The 22,225-nt window shown below is 39.7% G+C and overlaps 1 protein-coding gene across 1 annotated transcript; it reads left to right on the top strand.

Annotated features, from left to right (window-relative positions):
- The first annotated feature begins 946 nt into the window (after positions 1-946).
- On the top strand, positions 947-8,223 carry LOC114567304 (uncharacterized). The gene is made up of 8 exons (XM_028596358.1): positions 947-979; positions 1,116-1,195; positions 4,040-4,370; positions 4,514-4,597; positions 4,791-4,874; positions 7,432-7,515; positions 7,665-7,793; positions 7,884-8,223. Exons 2-8 carry the CDS (start codon positions 1,190-1,192, stop codon positions 8,162-8,164), a joined length of 999 nt encoding a protein of 332 aa, XP_028452159.1. The 5' UTR covers positions 947-979; positions 1,116-1,189; the 3' UTR covers positions 8,165-8,223.
- The last annotated feature ends 14,002 nt before the right edge of the window (positions 8,224-22,225 follow it).

The following is a 22,225-nucleotide window of genomic DNA, read 5'->3' as shown; positions in this document are numbered from 1 at the left end:
TTAGTGGAGGTAACAAGTTTACACTTCAGTCTGTCAGAGTTTCACAGGTCTTTGCAAATCAAGCCCATTCATTTGTAACTGTTTGTAAATGACATGAGGTCGGTATTTACACTATTCTGTGGAGATCAAATGTAGCTAATTATCAACTCAATTCATAATGAGACAGTATCATAGTAAAAGTGTTCCACCAGTCTGTAGCAGCTTGTATTTTCTCACCAGCACAGAGCTCATACTGAATCATCTGAGGCCTTGAATCAAACTATCAAACAAACACACTTGTTTTTCCCATTCGTTCAGCCAGCGGAAGTTTGGAGACTATATAAGACAGGACAACTCTACCACTGTACCTTGGTGAAGACGTGGAACTGGACAATGAGGGTTGTTCTTGGTTTGCTGCTGTTGCTGCTGGGTCTGTGTGGGTCAGGGGCTCAAGGGGAGGCCTTGGCGAAGTGGGTGACATCAACGTGTTTCAGGAGACCGCTCCAAGAGATGCAGGTGAGGAATCGACCGAGGGGACCACAAAGCAAACCCCCGAAGGATAGGGAGAGCCAGGTGAATGAACTGAAAACAGCTGATCCTCAACATGGTGCACATGGAGCTGCTCCTGAGAAAGATTATTCTGGTAAAGACTAGTCACTTTTCCTTTTGAGTCTTAATAATGTTCTGTATGTGTTAAACTGTGTTGTAAAGTGTGTAATCTTTTCAGGAGCACTTACAGCACTTTCTAGTAGATTGATTAATTCAACATAAGGTGATGATCAAGATACTGTATTTTACATTACATGTCATTTAGCTGACGCTTTCATCCAAAGCGACTTACAATTGCTCTATATACGTCAGAGGTAGCACACCTCTGGAGCAACTAGGAATTAAGTGTCTTGCTCAGGGACACATTGGTTGATGTATTGCAGTGGGAATCAAAACCCGGATCTCCCACACCAAAGGCACGTGTCATATCCACTGCGCCATCACCACCCCGGTATTTATTGTGCATTCTTTTGTTTTATGTTTATACAATTAATTTTGTTGTATTCCTATGCAATGAGAATAAAGGCTTTTTGATTTCTGATGTTAACAGTCTGCTCTGAAATTCCCTGTCTTTGCATTAACTCCAGACTTGCAGACCAGAGCAGCACTGAGAAGGAACTTCTCGTTAGCAAGTCCAGGATTGACCAGCTGGAGAGAGAAAATGCAGGTGATGATTGTAACTTATACACAACACACACACACACACACACACACACACACACACACACACACTAATGACATTCACTTTTGTGTTGACAGAGAAACCAAAGGTGGCTTTTTACACAGCTCTGATGCAGGATATGTTGGACCACACAACACAGACACCACACTGAAATACAGCAAGGTCTTCACCATATTGGCAATGCTGAATCTGACTTCCATTCCTTCATCACATGTAAACAATATTCAAATAAATCAAACACTCACTAAAGTTGTGTTTGTAGATAAACAAAGTCTATGTTGGTAACTGTCAGCACAAGTGGTGATAGAAGTAATAAGATCCTTTATTTAAAGTGGCTATATGTAACTTTCAGTTTGTGTTCATTCTAGCGGCCGCTTTGGACAAAAGCGGTAGTGTTTTTACCACAGCTGCTGTTGTGAAGCTCTTTTCTTTATGGTGCTGTATTGCACACTGTAGATTAGCGTTACTGGGAGGTCATGTAGTAGCGATGAATATTTTGCTCAGACAGAAAATCATTCATTTACAATAAGATAATACCTTACAGATGCATTGTTGCATTTCAAGTGTTGCATACGGTAACTTAGCCTTCTTTGGATGTATCGTGAGCAAAACCGGGTATCACTGTCACTGTAGTCTCGCTATGCCAGACCATCCACACACAGCGGAGCGGAGGAGGCTCTGGCTACTCCACACTCCTCCTAAGCGCCGGACGGAGTCACTGCAAAATAGTCATGTGAGAGCAAACTTAGATTGGACAGATAGTCTAGCTAGCTGTCTCAATTTATCATGCAGAGATCTGAGTAGCAGTTAACCATAGTCCTCAGAAATCCACCAGAGTTTTAAATTCCCCCCCAAAAAGAAAGGAAACGGAAATCGGCGAAAATACATGCATCCTGCGAATTTTGCTGCAGCACCGGAGCAATCCCGGAAGTGGAACGTCAAGGATATAGACTACTGTCACTGTGTCACGAGCCAAAGCATTAAGAGATTATTGTATCAACTAACGTATAATAACTTAGATTTATATAGCACATTTCATGAAACCCAAGGACTCTTTACACAAGTACAGGGGGACAAGGGAAAAGAAAATAGGCATAAATAATAACACAAACATGGACTAAAGCAGGGCATTAATAAAAACTAAATAAAAATAGTGTTCTTTTCACTGTAAGTCTAGTTTCCTGTTACAGGTCATTTATGATAATTAGATGAAAAATTACACAGTTTCAGAAACATTCCAAAGTTACATATAGTCACTTTAAGTAAAAATACCATTACATTCATGTAAAAATACTTCATTACAAGTTAAATTACTGCATTTAAAAATCTTACTCAAGCAAAAAAACATAATTAAATGTAAAAATAATTTACTGCAGCTGATACATTTCATACAGCAGGGTACAGAAGAGGATAAGAGCCACATAAAGTCAGAATTCTGAGAGAAAAGTCAGAATTCTGACTTTATTCTCAGAATGTTGACTTTAAACTAAGAACTCAATCAATTTTTTCACGTGGCCCTAATCTTCCTCCATAACAGGGAAATACCGCCCTCCATTGATAGATGTTTGTATTGACATCTTCATTTCAGTGAGAGGCATGGGCTTGAACAAATATGTATTTCTCATTTTGAGTCAATATTGGAGATTTCATTCAATCATCAACTTTTAGTCGAACTAACAATCTGTTTACATAAATAGTGAACATACTTTATGTAGTTAAATAAAACACCAAAAAGCAACAGGAGAGCTAAACCTCCATCAACACAGCACTATCCTGTACATTTGTTATTTCACCTGCATTTGGATCTGCATCCATATAAACATATGGAAAATAATGTGTTTAACACTTATAGGAGTCTATTTCAAATAAACCACAACCACAAGAACTTCTAGTGGTCTGTAGTGCCTCTAAAAAGTACTTTTTCATGTTTTATTGTTTCATGTTTTTAATAACCAGAAATTAATTTGATATCAAAGTGAAGTCCAATCTATAAAAATGTATCTAAAGTAAACTAAAACTTAACCAAAATACTTATAATCAGCAATCTAAACAAAACCTTTACAATGTGAGCCATTAAAATGCTTCAGGAGAGTTTGTACCTTATATCTACTAAGAGTGAATGTATGATTATCTGACCCTGACCTTTGACCCCACAGTTCAGCGGTCGAAGGACCTTATGTCGTCCAAACTCAGTTAAAGTATTTTAGATTAGAACCAGAGGGCTCAAGAGAACACATATTAACTTTCTCTTGGCTTCAGTGATTCAACAACAAATAATATATAAGATAAGAAGTCAAAATAAAAGATTTTGGGGCGCCCCATGTAGGCTGAGTCCTTGGCAGCGGCCAGGGTTCGAATCCAACCTGCGACTCTTTGCTGCGTGTCATCCCCTCTCTTTCTCTCCCCCTTTCCTGTCTATCCACTGTCACTATCGTATAAACGGAAAATTCCCAAAAAATAAAAAGATTTAAAAGACTATCACAATGTTCTAACGGAGGACAGTTCTTATATTAATGTATAATATATCATAGTGAATGAGATAAGTAGTGAGACTGTTTGACTCCCTTCACTCAATTTAACCAGATAACCCTCAGTCACACTAAAGGTCTCAGCATTAGGATAATTGCGTTTCTCTGTTTGTCTGTGTGTGTATTAATGAACACGGTGTATGCACAGCTGTGACTGCATGAGACGGTATCATAGTAAAAGTGTTCCACCAGTCTGTAACAGCTTGTATTTTCTCACCAGCACAGAGCTCATACTGAATCATCGATGGCCTTGAATCAAACTATCAAACAAAAACACTTGTTGTTTTTCCCATTCGTTCAGCCAGCGGAAGTTTGGAGAATATATAAGACAGGCCAACTCTACCACTGTACCTTGGTGAAGACGTGGAACTGGACAATGAGGGTTGTTCTTGGTTTGCTGCTGTTGCTGCTGGGTCTGTGTGGGTCAGGGGCTCAGGGCTCAGGGGGAGGCCTTGGTGAGGTGGGTGACCTCAACGAGTTTCATGAGACGGCTCCAAGAGATGCAGGTGAGGAATCGACCGAGCGGATCACAAAGCAAACTACCCCTGACATCTGGGCAGAGGTGAGGGAGCTGAGAGACATGGTGGTGGAGCTCAAGGTGTACGTGGCGATGCTGCAGAGAGAGAATTCTGGTAAAGACATTTACAGTACTTTTTAGTAAATGTTTAGTATTACTTCAACAGATAAAATGAGGCTCAAGATGCTGTATATAATTTGTTGTGCATGTTAACAGTTTACTCTGCTCTGAAATTCCCTGTCTTTGCATTAACTCTAGCCCTTCAGACCAGACTGAGCAGCACTGAGAGGGAACTTCTTCTTAGCAAGTCCATGATTGACCAGCTGGAGAGAGAAAATGCAGGTGATAAAGTGTGTCAGTGCACTGATGCACTTATTGTGAGTACCAGAATACATCTTTAAATATCTATAGATTATGGATAAGATTATTCATTTGCATTTATTGAAAAATACGAAAGAGCTCATTGTGTTAGTCAAACTGTTGAATAAATGAATTTAACCTTTCACAAACATATCAAACGTCCTCTGTTTTTCAGTCCAAGCCACAGAACTGAGATCTTTGGAAACTAGACTGACTGCCACGGAGAGCAAAACAAGTGACCTAGAAAAAGAGAATGCAGGTATTTCACTGACAAACATGATGGTTTAATACGTTTCATGGTTTGTTATTTTCTATGCTATTATTACATGGGACATATCATGAAAACTCACCTTTTAGTGCTTGTGCACATACATTTGGGTACCTACAAGGCCACAAACTGAGAACTAAGACAACCCATTCAGTTTTTTGTGGGCTGCCTCAGATAACATTGGATTCAAAAGCCATTCAGATTTGTCTCCCCATCCTATTTCACATGCAGGCTTATAAGAATATACCGCCCCCCTCCACCTGAGTATCTCCACCCACTTCTACCTTTGCAATACAGTTATATTTAGATAGACAGTATAAGAAAAACAATGTGTTTTTTTTTTAATACATTAAAGGGAACCTTTGGTATTTTTCAACATGGACACTGTTTTCTCATGTTTTTGTGCCTAATTGACTAGTGGGGACAACAGTTTTTGAAAAGGGTCCAGTTTAGAACAAGAGCCCCGTAGCCTGCAGCCACAAAACAGTCTGCAATTTAATCCTATGGGGCAAATGTGCCTCATTAACTACAACATAACAAACTTCCTGGCAATCTTCTCTCCAACTCTTACACTACGCTGTGTTACGGCAACAAGTTACCTCTCGCGATATTTCAGTATGAGACTACTGTTTGAGTGAGACTTGTTAGCTACAGTAACAAACAGACAGGATCAAGCAAAAGGTAAAGAAAAACATTTTATTTTATTAAGAAATCACGAATAAAAGACATTTATCTCAAAACAAGGTTGGTGCCCCATGAACCTTTGGTGTATATATGAGCATATACAATCGCTTAGTCATGTCATAGCTGGTTTTAAGTCTACCATTGACGGTAACGATTTTATGGCTTATACTCCAATTGTCAATGGAGAAATTGCATTGTATTTTTACTTCCATAACCCGCTGTGGGCGGGACTGTTGAGCTCTATACTGGACCAATTTAAAAAATTGTTGCCTCATTAGTCTCCAGTAATACCAAAGGGTTTTAGTAGAAATCTAAAATACAAGTATGAACCTGAACATGTGCATATGTCTCCTTTAATAGCAGGTCAAATTTTGACCTGATGGTGGCACTAGATGAAAAGTTAAGAGATCACGAAAGTGATTGCAATTCATCCTGGAGACCATGAATGTCGGTCATCAAGACACTGTATATTATTTGTCGTCAGTGGTGGAATGTAACTAAGTAAATTTACTCAAGTACTCTACTTAAGTACAAATTTGAGGTACTTGTACTGTTGAGTCTTTTCTTTTCATGCCACTTTCTACTCTACTACATTTCAAAGGGAAATATTTTACTTTTTACTTCACTACATTAATCTGACAGCTTTAGTTACTTTAAGGTTTTTGCACACAAAACACATGTAGTTTATAAAATAGGAGGTTTTATTACAACCTACAAGTCCGTCTTACAGTTTCTCGATTGTTTACACACATTTTCTGAAAGCATGCCTCATACTCTCAGAACTCTTTTGTTTTCAAATGACACACACAAACCATCATATGAATAGACATAAGAACCAGTTGAACACTGATGTGCTATGATGAATGGAAAACACTTCTTCTACATTCATCATAATGACTTAGGCCTTTATTTTGTTCAGCGTTACACTTACTACAGACAGTACATACATAAGTGTGTTGTAAAATATTTGAGAATATTGTTTTTATACTCAGAATACACAGTAACAAATACATTTTATTTCCCCCACAAAAACAATGTACACAGTGTACGCCCCAACCAACACAAAGTTGCACATACAGTGGTCTACATACAAAACAGAAGAATTTACTGTAAAAATACTGTAAATACTGTGTAGGAATACAAAGTAGGAATACATTTCCCAAATACTTGAAACACACTTTATTTTTACAGTCCTACAGAACAGTCCACAGGCATTACTGTACTACTAAAGCTCTGATTGCTAATTGTAAAACTGTGTGCCTGGTGTTTGCCCATGTGATGAGTCAGTGTGCATAGTAGGGCAATCTTACTTTAGAATTTGAATGGCAGTGTGTTCCTTGTGAAAACAAGAGATTTTCTTCATGGAAATTGTGCCAAATGCAGAGAATTGTGTGTAGTGTTTTGAAAAAAGTGTGTTTTAGAACTGCAATGTGAGTGTAAAGCAGGAATTGTGCTTGTAGTTTAGCAGAATTGGTTCAGGGGGTTGGTGCATGAGTACATGTTGTGGTCATTGTGTCTCAAGTACCAGTATTTGTGTGTAAACAATTGAGAAAAACTGTAAATGATTATCAGATTAAACACTTAGTTGGCTGACAGAACTGTTTTGATCGTTTACAGTTTCTAAATTGTAAGGATTTTTTTACATTAAGTACTTTTAATACTTTAGGTACATTTTCCTGATGGTACTTGCATACTTTTAGTTAAGTAACATTTTCAATGCAGGATTTTACTTGTAACAGAGTATTTTTACAGTGTGGTAGTATTACTTTTTCTTAAGTAAAGGATCTGAATACTTCTTCCACCACTGTTTGTTGTGCATGTTAGCAGTCTGCTCTGAAATTCCCTGTCTTTGCATTAACTCCAGACTTGCAGACCAGACTTAGCAGCACTGAGACTGAACTTCTTGTTAGCAAGTCAAGAATTGAACAGCTGGAGAGAGAAAGTGCAGGTGATGATTGTAACTTCTTATCCACAATACACACACACACACACACACACACACACACACACACACACACACACACACACACACACACACACATTACCTGTTTAGTCCAGTTTTTAGACATACGTTGATGTTTTTTTGTGTGTTGACAGAGAAGCCAAAGGTGGCTTTTTACACAGCTCTGACTGATGCAGGATATGTTGGACCACACAACACAGACACCACACTAAAATACAGCAAGGTCTTCACCAACATTGGCAATGCTTACAATCCAGCTACAGGTAATGTACTGCAGGGCACATGAGCATGTGTGGTCATGTACATCTACATAAATCAGTTACTGTTTTTCATGTTATACTCTTACTCTGTAGGTTTCTTCACAGCACCAGTCAAAGGGGTCTACTATCTCCAGTTCACTGTGTGTGGTAACCACACAGGTCTTATGGGTGTATATGTGTTCAAGAACAACCAGAAGATCATGTTTAATGTGGAGTGGAAGGAAGAAACACTTTATAAGTATTTCACTAAGTCGGTTGTCTTGGAGTTGATAGCAGGAGATACAATTCACCTGGTTCTCCCATCAACCTATTCTGTCTATGACGATGGAGATAACCACAGCACCTTCAGTGGCTCCCTTCTCTTCCCACTGTGAGGATGTTGTTTAGGATGCTGTGTGATTGATTTGTTACAAACACTGTTGTTATTGGCTACACTGTGATTTACTGCATCAACAAATATGACTTCCCTCTTGTGTCATCCAATGAAAACAATACTCAAATAAATCAAAGACTCATTGAAGTTGTGTTTGTTATCATTGAGTGTAGGTCTTCATATAGAAACTTTACCTGAACTGCACAGATGTTCACATATTGAAACCTTTTACATTTAAATCTGGACTATGCTGTAAAGCCTGAGTGTGTTTTTTATAGAGATGTTCCGATGTATCGGCTCCGATACTGCCTAAAACGCTGGTATCGGTATCGGGAAATACTGGAGTTTATGTACCGATCCGATACCATGTAATAAAGCCCTGAAGAAAATCTACGTTAAATTAGTTTGTTCATGTTTCACAAAGAGTTTAACCTGAGCCAGACCGACAACAAAGATAGAAATCATATCACATCCATACAGGGATAGTAGTATACAGATGTTAAAACATAATGAAATATATGACACTCTGGTATCGGATCGGTACTCTCTATCGGCCGATACGCAAGTTGAGGTATCGGAATCGGTATCGGGAATCAAAAAAGTGGTATCGGGCCATCTCTAGTTTTTTATTGATACTCTACATGAGCCATATTAACCCAAGCTGGGATGAGGGCTGGTAAATGAAAGAAGAATCTATGTTGTTAACTAAAATGTCATCTATTTGTGCAATGTCACAGATGGAAGAAAGTGGGGCAACCTTAATTCAAACACTTTTCCTGACTGAGTAGATGTATTTAGTTACTTTCCACTATGCGTAACATACAGTATGTACAGTATTTTCCCAGTAAGTGAAAGGTGCCTCTCCATCCATAGTAGTGTGTTCTAATGAAAAGCAAAAGGAAGGGGAAAAAATACAAGAAAGTAGACAGTAATAATAAATTGAAAAGATAAAGACATGTACACTTTTAATATATGATTAATGATATGATCTTGATATGATATATATATATATGATATGATATGATATGATTTTAGTGCATGGACTGTCCAACACAGAAAAATAAAATGGAAATGACTGACTTCCTCCTTGCCTTAGTTCCTCCCTACTTTGTTTGGTTTTTTAATGTGTGTAAAAAAAGAAATAAAGCTGAAATGAGGTAGACTCCAGTAATAAAAAAAAAAAAAGAAACTTTCCCCATTACAGAATCCCTTTAGGGGCCTTTGATGCATAAACTCAGTAGCAATGATGGATCTGCTCAGATGAGATTATGATTACACACAAAAAAGGATTTTCTAAGAAGTAAAGAAGAGTGAAGGAGATAAGTGGATGAGGAAGAGGGTTTTCCCTCACAGGGACTCCAGCAGCCACAGGAATATCAGTTTGGGGAGAATGAGTATCATTCAGAGAGTTCATTTTCCCTGGAGATGGCTTTACTACCTCTATGGAAACCCTGAGACTGTTTCTCCCATCTGTTTTAGCTGTAATCTGTCCCATGGCATTTGGCACACAGATTAGAGTAATAGGAGAGAAGGGGCAGCGCCACATTTAGAGACTGGGAATTGGATTCTAGGCAGCGCTGACTGGAGAGGAATGGCTTTAAAGACATAAAGGAGTGAAATCACGTCCTACATGGAGAGAAAGAGAGAACAGGCCTTTGAAAGGGTTTTGCTGTGAAGGCATTTAAAGTAGTGAAATAATTGGATGCTGGAGGCCTCGTCTCAGCAAAAGCAAGAATGCAAACCCCATTCTTTCCATGAGTGTGAGGCATGTGGAGGAGGTAAAGTCGGGCGACAGGGGTTGTCATCCAGTAAAGTCACAACCAAGGGGTTTTAATATATTTTCTTTCCATATACCATACATGCAATGTAAACAGAATAAGGGCATTGTCATCTCGCAGAATTGTATCTTGGGAAGAAGCCAAGTTATACACTGGTACCAGGGGATCTACACACTGTATTGCTTCTTCAGAGATATTGATCCTTTCATGGCTATTCTGCTCTACTGCAGATGAAAGCACGCTGCTTCTACGCTTGGCGTTGCCCTGGTGAACTTGGCGAGGAATGAATGAATGCATGAGAAAGAAATGGAGGCAGAAGAGTTGAATGTAATCCCATGACCTAGTCTTACTGCAATTGGGCTATAGTTTGAAGAACAATAGGACAATAACTGGGCAGGCTTACCCTTATTCATCCTCATTCAGTTTATGGTAATTGACTGAAGCAGTGTTAAGATCATTTGACCAATATTTCATTAAAACGTATCACAGTTGATCTATTATGATTTATACTTTGTGCATAATTTGTGGTTAGTGTGGTTAGATATACTGGAGGCATCCTAGTTTCACTCTGTCACTTTTCCTGTCTCCTCTCTCAAAAAAAATTCTATATTCCCAAATGAAGAATGCTGAGGACAATTCTCCACAATGATGATTTGTACAATTCTTACTTCTGGTATTTAGTATTTTGGACTGTTCTTGGATTTACAATCAAAAGACATGTTTAGGATTAGGTTTAGTTTGGTCCTGTATTATATGGATTTAAAGTAATAGTTCCATATTCTGGGATTTATGTTTATTCACTTTCTAGACACAAAGATTTAAACCACTGTCATGTTTGCAGTATGCTGGAGAATGGAGGTGATAAACTCAGGATAAATAATAAAAACAGGGGGAAAGAGCTACCCTGGCTCTCTCCAAAGTAAAAAAAACAAAAACAACTATGTGTAAAAATGAGAATTTGTGGTTTTATGGGGAGTTGCTATTTTGGTAATTAAGATCACAGCTCGTGCAATTTTGGTGTCATTTTTTGTGCTGATTGTGTACAGTATCTAAAAGCTGACAGCAAAGCGCTAATGGTTGCTTTGTATCCCAATGCCCACCTGGCACAAAGTCGGTATACAAGCTTGTTTGATGGCTGCTCATTACAAATATTGGGCGGGGCATGTCTGAGCCATTTGTCTGTACCTGGCAAGGTATGGGGTTTCTCTAATCTGTTAAACTCTGGCAATAGTTGACTGCATGGAACAAATGGTAGATGCAGACTTGACTTATCTACAGGGCTTGTTTCAGTACGATTTGTGTGTGTGTGTGTGTGTGTGTGTGTGTGTGTGTGTGTGTGTGTGTGTGTGTGTGTGTGTGTGTGTGTGCTGTATCCGTATGCTTCTGTCTTTGTCGAGACAAACCTATATGTGTGTGTGTGTGTGTGTGTGTGTGTGTGTGTGTGTATGCTTCTGTCTTTGTTGAGACAAACCTATATATGGGTATTTCTTTTGTTATACTGTAACCACTATGCCTCAGAGGGGAACCAGGCAGCAAAATGAGAACTTCATCTTATATTGTTTATGCTTTCCATTTGAATTGATGCAGTGAGAATAACAGGAGAAAGAGATGCTTTATTTTGGTTCAAACGGGCCATTATAGAGGCTTTTTGGTGCAATCACAAAGAGTGTAGTTTCTTTAGCTGATAAACTTTGTCAATGAGATGCAAATCCATGCAGCACTAAGGAGGGAGAAAGGCAACAGAGCTAGGCTGAATGCACATACACACACACACACACACACACACACACACACACACACACACACACACACACACACACAATATTAATGCCTAACTTTCTTCTTGAAATTATTCAAACATGCATCCATTTGCTGAGACATTGCATAGTAAAAATGTCTTTCTCTGTGATCAGTCACTAGTGATTTATACACCGTCAGTGTCAGCTGCAGCACACAGAGCTGTCTGGGCAATCCTGTGCACAAATTGAATCAAGCCAATCATCCTCACAAAATCCAATCATTCTGCAATACAGGTATTCCATGTGGGGCTTTATTCAATAACAGAAGAATTGTATTCCAAAACATGATATATCCATTTCAGCTTCAAAATATATCACAACCAAAAGTTTGCAGTTTCATCGGTGGGATAAAAGTAAATGGGATTTAGTTTGTAAATGTTATTTTTACAACTAATGGTAACTGTTACATGTAAGGAATGAGGAGGATCCGAGTGAGTCAAAGTTACAGAAGCAGTTGTTAAGCGTAAATTGTAAATATAATAATTACAAATTAGCATTTTTAAACGTGTGGCTTCCATCCATGAATTTTTCCATTTTGTCTCCAACGAACAAGTACTTCAGTTTGGATGCATATTATCAAATTGTAATATTGTAATATCAATGGTCGTAAAAACATTTAGTTATTTTCCTCCCTAGCTAGTTTTGATGTGTGACTACAGTAATACCGTCATAGCGTCAGATTAGGCCATCAAAGACACAAAATTCTTTGCCATGACTGACCAACTTTACTGTCCCACCTAATAGCACCAACATCACATGTTGTGAAGGTGAGCTCTGTTATTACCTTCCCTGTAGCATAACATGTGCAGAGGGTGACAGCTGATGAATTCAGTAGGATCCTCATCCGAGTGTCATAGTCAGTTTGTTACAGGTTTACTGAAATGAAATCAAACATCGGTCCTCTTTGGCTTCACCTTGCATGAAATTGTTTACTGAAGAGTGATCTGTGTGCCTAGGGTCAAGGTCATGGAACCAAAGTTATCATTGAAGTTGTCTAACTTTGGTAAAAAAGGCAAAGAAAATCTGGAAACATGGTATTAAAGTATTAATTTGAGGAATGTTACTGTCGTCTTATGGGTCGCCTAACAGATCGGATGTTTACGTCTGCCACGTTTCTTACTTAAGTTAAAGCCACATGTTTTACGTCATCATTTATTTTGCTCTTTTGCATTTTCAGTTTACATACATCAACTTTTTCATGCGTAAATTAAAACTGTGCATAAAAACACATTGATGACTGAAAACAAGCAACAGTCATGCCTCATTTTCATTCCAAACATATTTGCATAGTTATTGGGCTGACATCGTGTAGGCTGAGCCCAGCATAAGTCTCCTACCTTTGGAGAAACACCTTTCTGATACATTATAACTTGCCATAAAAGCTACTCGCACACTACAGTAACACATTTACAAGAAGTCATCCTACATTAAAACAATGAGCCATACAGTCTCGTTGTCGCTCCAGTGGTTGGAGGTCACACTGCTCTTTGCTTTGCTCTGCAGATTTGATGAAGGTGATAGCTGTGTCAAATCAGATACTGATCTTGAGTGCTTCTGTGAGCTTAGCCTACGTGTGGGTACTCTTGTTGTTCCGGTCTCCCTATGATTGATTTTATCCAAAAGATTTATAGCATCAATAAACCGCAGGTCAGTCTTTGATATAAAGGTTCCTCAGGGCATGTTAATAATTAGCCAGCGGCTTGTTGAATATTTGATCTCTTCTGTGTGTGTGTGTGTGTGTGTGTGTGTGTGTGTGTGTGTCATGCATTCAACTATATTAGTGGACCGATTCTCATATGTGTGGACTGCCTCTGAATGTGAAGGTTGAGTCCTCCTTATGCAGCTCACCAACATGAGGTGAGACTCTTGATTTGAGATGGATTAATAGGACAGGATACTATCAAACAAGGAGATAATGAGGCAGCTCTAACACATCATGTGTCTACTGATGCCATTTTTAATGCATTTTGTTTGGATGAGGATCTTCATAGAACTTGTTTTAGTGCAAAATTGTTTTACTGTAAGTTGGATATAAAAGTTCAATTAAACTTTCTTTGAGTTAACAGTTCCAGGCTTCAATTCCTTTTTAAATAAAGTTTATTCCCCTCAATCACTTTTGCAAATGAAATTGAAGATGTAAATGGCTTTTTATTCCAGTCACCTGATATGCTATAATTATGGCCGAGCGCCGACAGCGACGAAGGCCCTATTGAAACTAAAGGAATTATTATTACAGCAAATGAATTGCCTTTTTGAGGGGCTTAACATGTTCAACAACTCACCAAAATTGGCGGTCGCATCAAGTCTGGTGAAAATTTACGTATTTTAAGGGTTTCAGGAATAGCCGCACAAAAATGGCTCGCTAGCGCCCCCTACAAAGTAAAAAAATTGAGCCCCTACAGTACGATTAACGTAGACAAACAAAACTTGGTAGACATATGTACCATGTGAAGACATACAAAAAACGTCATTGGAGCCATACCCTAAACCCAACAGGAAGTCTGCCATTTTGAATTGAAAGTTCAAAATTAGTGTGATTTTGGCCATTTCCACATGTCGTACTTTAACGAACTCCTCCTAGAGATTTCATCCGATCAACTTCAAATTTGGTCTCTGCCATCTTAACACATGAAAGATGAAAAGTTATTAAAAGAAAAACCTTTCGTCATAGGGCATGGCCGTAACGGGGCGGCCATTTTGTGCGTTTCCGCAACGAAAAAGGAAGTGGGTGTAACTTGAGTGTACATTGTCCAATTGGCTCGAAACCTTTCATGGTTCATAAGACTCTAACTCTGAGAACATTTACAGGACAAAATTTACTCAAAGTCATAGCGCCCCCTAGTGGCAACAGGAAGTAGGCCTAAAAGTCAAGGTTCTATACTTTAACGAACGCCTCCTAGAGATTTCATCCGATGGACTTCAAATTTGGTCTGTACCATCTCAACACCTTAAAAATGAAAAGTTATTAAAAGAAAAACTTTTCGTCAAACGGTGTGGGCGTGGCGTGGTGGCCATTTTGAGTGTTTAGCGATGAACGAAAAAATGGCTGTAACTACAGTGTACAATGTCATATCTGCTTGAAATTTCCCACAATCAACAAGAGTCCAGGCCTGAGGTAGCCTAGAAATCTAGACGCACCCTAGTGGCAGCAAATCTATTTTGCAGCCAGGGTCAGTCTAGGCACTCTCCGTTTGCTTGCGAGCTGGAAAAACCAAATTTTGGTCAGGCCAATCACATCGTGTATACAGTCGGTGGGCTGGCTTAAGGCTGCTGCTGCTGGGAACAGCAGTCTTCTGGAAGACTTGGAGTTAAGCTTTTCTTTGACAAAAGAACAACGAACAGCACAGAAATCATTCCTAAAAAAGGAAGATGTGTTCGGAGTTTTGCCGAACGGATACGGCAAAAGTTTAACCTATCAACTAGCTTTGCTACCTTCTTCGTTGCTCTGCCTGGTTGTAGCGCTATCCTATTGCATGCAGAGGGAATTTGAAAGACAACCGTTTATCCCGCCCCACGGATTGAGCCCCGTCAATGGTGAGTTCCCAGACCCAACATCTTGATGTGGGTTTGGCTTGTCAAGCTAGGCCTGAGGGCATCTACAGGCCAAAATTGACTTTTGGTCATAGCACCCTCCGCTGGCAACAGGAAATGCGCCTTATATGACAAACATCATCCGATTTACATGAAACTTATAATGTGTGGTCTACCAGGCCACGCACCCTTTCATAACATTTGAACCGTTTAAGGTAGAGTCTTGTGTGAGGTATCATTAAACTCAGCAGAGACTTCCTTATTCATTGGTGATGGTTTGACCCGCCCCCTATGCTTTGACCACGCCCCCTTTTATAACAAATGACCCGTTTCATGTAGACCCTTGTGTGAGGTATCATTGAACTCAGCAGAGACTTCCTTATTCATTGGTGATGGTTTGACCCGCCCCATATGCTTAGGCCACGCCCCCTTTCACAGCTAATGAACTGTATGACAGAGTCTTGTGTGAGGTACTCAGCAGGGAGTTCCCTTTTCATTGGTGATGATTTGCGCTGTCTCAGTGCCGCGCAAATGCACGGTCACGAGGAGCTGCGTCCGCCAGTAACCCCAATGTGCGCAGAGGTGCGAGGGCCCGTCCATCACTGCTTGCAGCTTTAATTTATTTTTATTATTGTGCTTTACTACCACTTTACAAAGTCTAGACTTTATACTTTCTGTTTTCCCAGGTCAGGAATATTTTATTTAAGATTAAGACTTTTATTTTATACTTTTATTGATCCTGCAAGGAAAAATTACATTTTTCACTATGTAGTTAATAGTTAGTTATTATACACATTACACACATGCCCAGGACCTATACATACACTAATGGAGAGATGTCAGAGTGAGGGGGCTGCCCATTAAAGTTGCCCCGAGCAGCTGGGGGTTCGGTGCCTTGCTCAAGGGCACGCAGTGCCCAGGAGGTGAACTGGCACAGTGTCTATAAGTGTCTATATTCGATATTTTCTAACAATGTATCAAATAACAATATGAAAGAGAACTTACAGTACAGAGAACTCTTGCCTAAATCTACAGCTTCCCTTGGCTTTACGGAGCTTTATATTGAGTTTCAGCTCATTGTTTAGCTGTCTGGCCAATAACTTTACTGTTTTGGTTCATTTTCAGCGCTCTTATATTACATTTTTGGCTGCAGGAGACATCTGTTTTCAGCAACAACAAAAAATGCCCCTAAAAAAAAAAAATTGTACTTTACCTGCGCAGCACCAAACAGCAGACAGACAGACAGAGTCAGAGACCAGCTTGTGAACATAGTGGAGCATTTAGCAGAAGAGCCAGTGATTTTCCTTAGGAATTGGCGGAGGCCAAAAGCAGAGCTCTAAGAGTGTGAATATTGGACCTACCTTCACCAGATGTCCAGAAACATGAATTCAAATGAATGATAATGTTGCTCCACGTTGGCTGGATGTGTATAAGCAAGTTCTGTTTTCCTCCTTAGTCTTGTCTTGTTTTACTTCCTGTCTTGTGTTTTCCCGCCTGTTTGATTGTTCTGCCCCGCTCTGATGTGTTTTCACCTGTTGTATCACCTGTGATTCCTGTTTTGTCTCTTACTTCATTTCTGGATTTCTTTGCCTGCTGTCTTTGCTGGACACCTTTTGTTGTAAGGATTTTCTTTATTAAATGTTCAAGCTCTATTCTGCCTGGTCTCTGCATTTGGGTCCTACATTCCCTGAAGCTCATGACAGAATAACCTGACCAGTCATGGACCCAGCAGAGAGGCGTTGTCTCTTCAAGGAGAGGGTGTCACAGTTTGACCGGACTGTGGCTAAACTTTTGAAATCTAAACCACAACTGCATGCTCCTATCCTGAAGAGGCAATCTTGTCGTTTGCTCGAGATAAGGTATCAGAAAAGCCCTGGTTTAAGGACTCTATTCCTGACTGGGCTAAACGCTTCATTTCCACTCTAGCTCATTCATCTGCTAAAAGGTTATGTTCTTCCAAGTCTGTTGGCTCCACCAAAGCTCCTCTTCAGATTCCCGGCCTACCTCAGTGCCAGCTAGCACAAACCAGCCTGCCTGTTGCTCGGCCTGCTAGCGTTTTGACTACAGGTTTTTTGTCCATCACCCGGCCTGCCCCTTTGCCTGCTTCTCCCAGTCATGATGTTTCTCTACCTGGAGGAGAGCCAAAGATTTATATGACTTTGTTCCAGTTTTATGACATGTTGGCTAGAAAGACTGAGGAGGCCAAAGCGGCCAGTCTTCCTGCTGGAAAGAAAAGGTCCAGTACAGCAACTAGCTGCTCCCCTGACCTCCTGTCTGTCAGCTCACTAATAATACCCGAAATGATACCAAACTTCTACACTAGTACAAATAGGTTATGCACTCATAAAACGATGGATTGGAAAGTTTGTAAGTACACCAGAAGTTTATGTAAATAACACTCGCCTGTTGGCTTCTCGTCTCTGCTGCTGCTGCTGCTGCTGCTGCTGCTGCTGTTACTACCGGCAGTAAGAGTGCTTAGGGCCGTCTACAAATTACAACACCGAAAAGAGATGCAACAGAAATATTTATTAGTTTAACTTTTTTTTTAAAGTAAGTGCTGTAGTATAACTAGCAGGAGAGTTAAGAGTCAAGTTATAATTGAGGTAAGTTTGGAGACATTACCTTATTTAATCATTAAATTAATACATATTTTTGTAATATTTAAGTTTGGTATCATTTTGGGCATTATTAGTGGGGTAACTTACGAGATACAAACGTGGATCCATTAGCACCTGCTCTAAGCTTTTAAGCTGATAACGCTACTCTACGCTAACTCTCCCAATGTTCGACCCAGGTGAAAAAAGCTTCTGGGGGGTTGTTTGGCTCGAGGTCATGGTGCAAAGGACCTTAGGGTGAAATTACTCCGATCCATGACTTTACGGGGGTCATCTGGAGCAGCCAATCTGAGCTCCAAACTCTGCCACCATAGTGTTAAAACTCCAGTTGTTTCGTTTAAAAAGATGATTTAGCATTAACAAAGAGAATTTGAAGGAGATGACTCAGCAGAGGAAACAGCACGCAGCAGCAGAATGATGGATGTTTGCACAGAACAACAAGCAGCTCTAGCCGGTTGTCAGAGGCTGACGTGTGTGTGTGTGTGTGTGTGTGTGTGTGTGTGTGTGTGAAGGATTTTTTCTTTTTTTTTTAATGTGTTTTATGTGTTCAAATGTTTGCATGCATTTGTGCTGTTAGAGGACACCATCTAAAGCATACGTGTTTTTATTATCTGATATAGAACTTGAGCTCTAGAAGTGCTTATCTAGACCTACATGTCACACTTTTCAAAAATGGAGATGGTAAAATAAATGTTGCAGCTTATCTTTACAGAATTTCAATGTATTGATAACTGAGAGTGAGAGCAAGAAAGGGTGTGTGTGAGAGAGGATAGGCCTCTGTGTGTTTTTAGATATTTGCTTGCACCGATTTGCACATTTAAAAGAGAATATTTTTTAGATGAACTAGCTGTTTCAGTCTAATCTTTGTTGCTTAATTGCATGTTAAATACTTAAGGTTTGCTAACAAGATCCCTGTATAGTCATATTAGATCCCCCACTTAGACTACAGTTGAAAATTATCCGGTTGGCTAACACTGGCACATTTACAGAAATGTTAATTAATGTGTGTTGTCCTTTTTATAAAAAAAAAGATGCACCGATGTCCTTTTATATTTATGTGAATTTTCTCACATCCAATTTAAAAAGAGAGTTCACTGTAAAGTGAACTTTGACAGGACTCATGACTTCCAAGAAAATTAACTACTCTGTCCTTTGTATCGTTGGTCTTCAACCCCCTCAGTGCAAATACAACAATCCCCCTTCTTCCAAACCTCTTTCACATCACTTTTTAACACATCTGAAGCAGGACTGTAACCAATAGCTGTCTTCCACTACGGGGACTTAATGACCTGTAGCCTGAACTTTTAAGAGTTTGTAAGGTGTGGGTTCTAGGTTTTGCTTTGTATTTCCACCGTTTTATACAAACCACAACATTCTGTATAATTGTTATGCACTTTGGTGGGCAAGTGTATACAGTTGTAGGACTGACAACAAGAGTCAAGTGAGATATAAATGATTTGCAGTGGCTTTGTAAAAAATACATTAAAAATCCCATTTTGATTTAAATGTAATTCACTAAGAGTAGTTACACCATATTGTAAACACAGAATAAGCAAACCAGTCAGTGCTGCGTCTCATTTTCTGTTGAATTATGGGAACTTTTCCAGATATCTGGTTTTGGCTGTTGCAAATGCCCAGGGAAAGTTGCTAAAGCTGCTATTAAAATGCCCTCGACCTCAGTTTTCCGAGTAAACACAGAAATTGTACTGAGAACCTGCTTGCATTAACGCAAGGATCTGGATACCAAATCACCGTGCAGGAGGAAGCGTACTCATGGATGAGAGGCTTGTGACAGCAAAAGACGTAGACAATAGCGTCCTCCTCGGCTGAGCTGTAACATTCAGGTGAGCTAGCAGTATCGGTTAGCTATAAGCTAGTGGTGTGCGATACTGCAAAATTTCTTTTCGATCCGATACCAAGTAAATACAGGGCCAGTATCACCGATACCGATACTTAATTAATACTATATTATAGTTAATAATTAAGGTGGATTCTAAATCTGAATGAATTTTCATGACCAAGTGTTTTTGTGATTTTTCCTTTGGATTATTAAGTTAAAACCCAGGACAGAATTTCCATATGCTTGTATTAATTTGTTGTGTTAACACTGTATCTTACAGCCTTATTACAAATTATACAGCTTGCCGTTGTTTCATTTTTGGCATGAAAATATAGCCACACAGCGCTCCTCTTCTTCTCTGCCATTCTTCTGCTCCGTCTCTGTCCTGCTTGAGTGTGTGTGTGCTGCTGGCCGTTGCCGGGCCTGGCTGGTTGCTTGCTTGTTTGCCTGGCGCCACTGAGTCACATGACGGTACAACATCAAATCACAAGAGGGGGGAGGAGGAGCAAAGTGTGCCTACTCTGCGCTGTGACAGGAGCAACACTTGAACATGATGGCAGCCTGCCTCTTTGTCTCTTGTAGCTAATGTGACTGAGGGGTTACACAGTCACCGACAGCCAGGTCGCCTCTGTGATGAAACCGCAAAGAGTGCATACTGGAGAGAAGCTAAAACTAAAGTATCGAGCTCACTACACTGGTAATGATCAATATTGATCAATATCAATACCAACGTTGGTATCGATATTATCGATATTTGGATCGATCCGCCCACCATTAGTATAAACTAATCTCCACAAGCTAGCAATGTCGGTCCATGAGCCTCTCGTCCATAAGCACCACAAGCCGAGTGCCATTTAGTCCCATTATGCGAGAGAAGATAGACATATCTATGTCCGATATCTACAACATTGGGCTACTCACACCAAAAAAATCTGAAATGATAAATAACACTACAGGTAAGAGGAAAAATATGTATTTTTGATTTTGGGGGTGAAGCAAGAGGCGTTCAGGTATACCTATTTTGTTACTCTGCAGTTTGCTGTCCGCTAATGGGGAGCACCTCTCCATATTAAGTATGTCCTTGAGCCCTTCGTCCTTCTGATGTGGTCCTGAATCAGATTATAGACTCAAACATGCACACTGACAACATGCGTGACAAACATACAAAAAGTCGCATACGCACAAACAACAACACACACACACACACACACACACACACACACACACACACAAACAGAGGCACATTTTCCCGGCCTTGGCATGTGTTTTACAAATTTCTTAAGTCCATTCACTCAAACTCTAAATTGTATCCACACTCTTATCTTTTTATTTCTTAGCCCATTATGTTGCTGGCTCATACTCTCCCTTTCATGACGAAGCTATTAAGCAGACAAAGACGTAGGAAATGAAAAAACACAGCCCTGGTTATTTCCATTCACAGCACCACCGACATGTAATTGCAGAAAAACATTGCTGTCTCTTCTTCCTCACATGCACCACTTAAGTCTTAACCCCTGAAAAGAACAAATGATTGATGTCTCTCTCTCTCCTCATCATTATTCATTCAAGCAGTCTTTCATGTTCTTTGTACGGTTGCCCCACATAAAAAGAACGAGTGAATATTAACAAGAGGGTGAAGACACAAACTAGCCTTTAATTGTTCACTAGACATCTTTCTTCCCATGTGTCTTTGATCCTCTTGTTGCTGAATCAATACTGTGTGAGCAGACACACGTGAATGCATACTGACACACGCATAAACAAGTGCACACACAGTCATATTCACAGGAAAGTGATTGGGACATTCAATCTTCTTATGCCAGTGTTAGTATAGCTGCTGCAAAGAGTTTCTCAGGCTTTTGTTTGACTTTTAGAAAGATTGTATAAAAGAAAAAAATGCAGGTTATAGGCCTATAACAGATGACATCAGCTGTGTGTGTGTGTGTGTGTGTGTGTGTGTGTGTGTGTTGCATTGATGATGATGTGACACAGAGATGATCATCTTTATCTGTTCCGCTCTTCTGCTTGTTGTTTTTCCAGGTCTACTTTCCAGGACGGTTGGAGGTCTTTTCATAGAGCTGCTGCTATACATGAGATGAATGGACACACTGGCCTCGGATTGGCTGTCCCACATCAAGGTGAGCTTGTCCCTGACTGCCTACCCCACCCTGTTCATGTGTCATTCGGCTTATACCGCCTGCATCAGCGGGACGCTAAGCTTTGCTGGTTACTTTATCTGGCTCCTTTTTGTGCTTTCATGTGATAGGAAGGTTTGACATCTGGCTTCTAAGCTGTTTTAAATTATGTGTTTAAAAAAAACATAATAAACAAGATCATGGAGACTGGCCAGGTATAATTATTGCTTTAATGTGCATTTAAAAAATATATATATTCTATTTCCACTAATGGACACAAAACACTGCAACAGTTACTCTGACTACGCAATATATTCAAATTATTTATTTCATGTGTATTTGATTGTATGTTAAAGGACAGCTG

Source organism: Perca flavescens, chromosome 13 (genome assembly GCF_004354835.1).
Source record: "Perca flavescens isolate YP-PL-M2 chromosome 13, PFLA_1.0, whole genome shotgun sequence".
Lineage (NCBI taxonomy): Eukaryota > Metazoa > Chordata > Actinopteri > Perciformes > Percidae > Perca > Perca flavescens.
The sequence above is the reverse complement of the archived record's forward strand: the minus strand, read 5'-3'. Positions and strand labels throughout refer to the sequence as shown.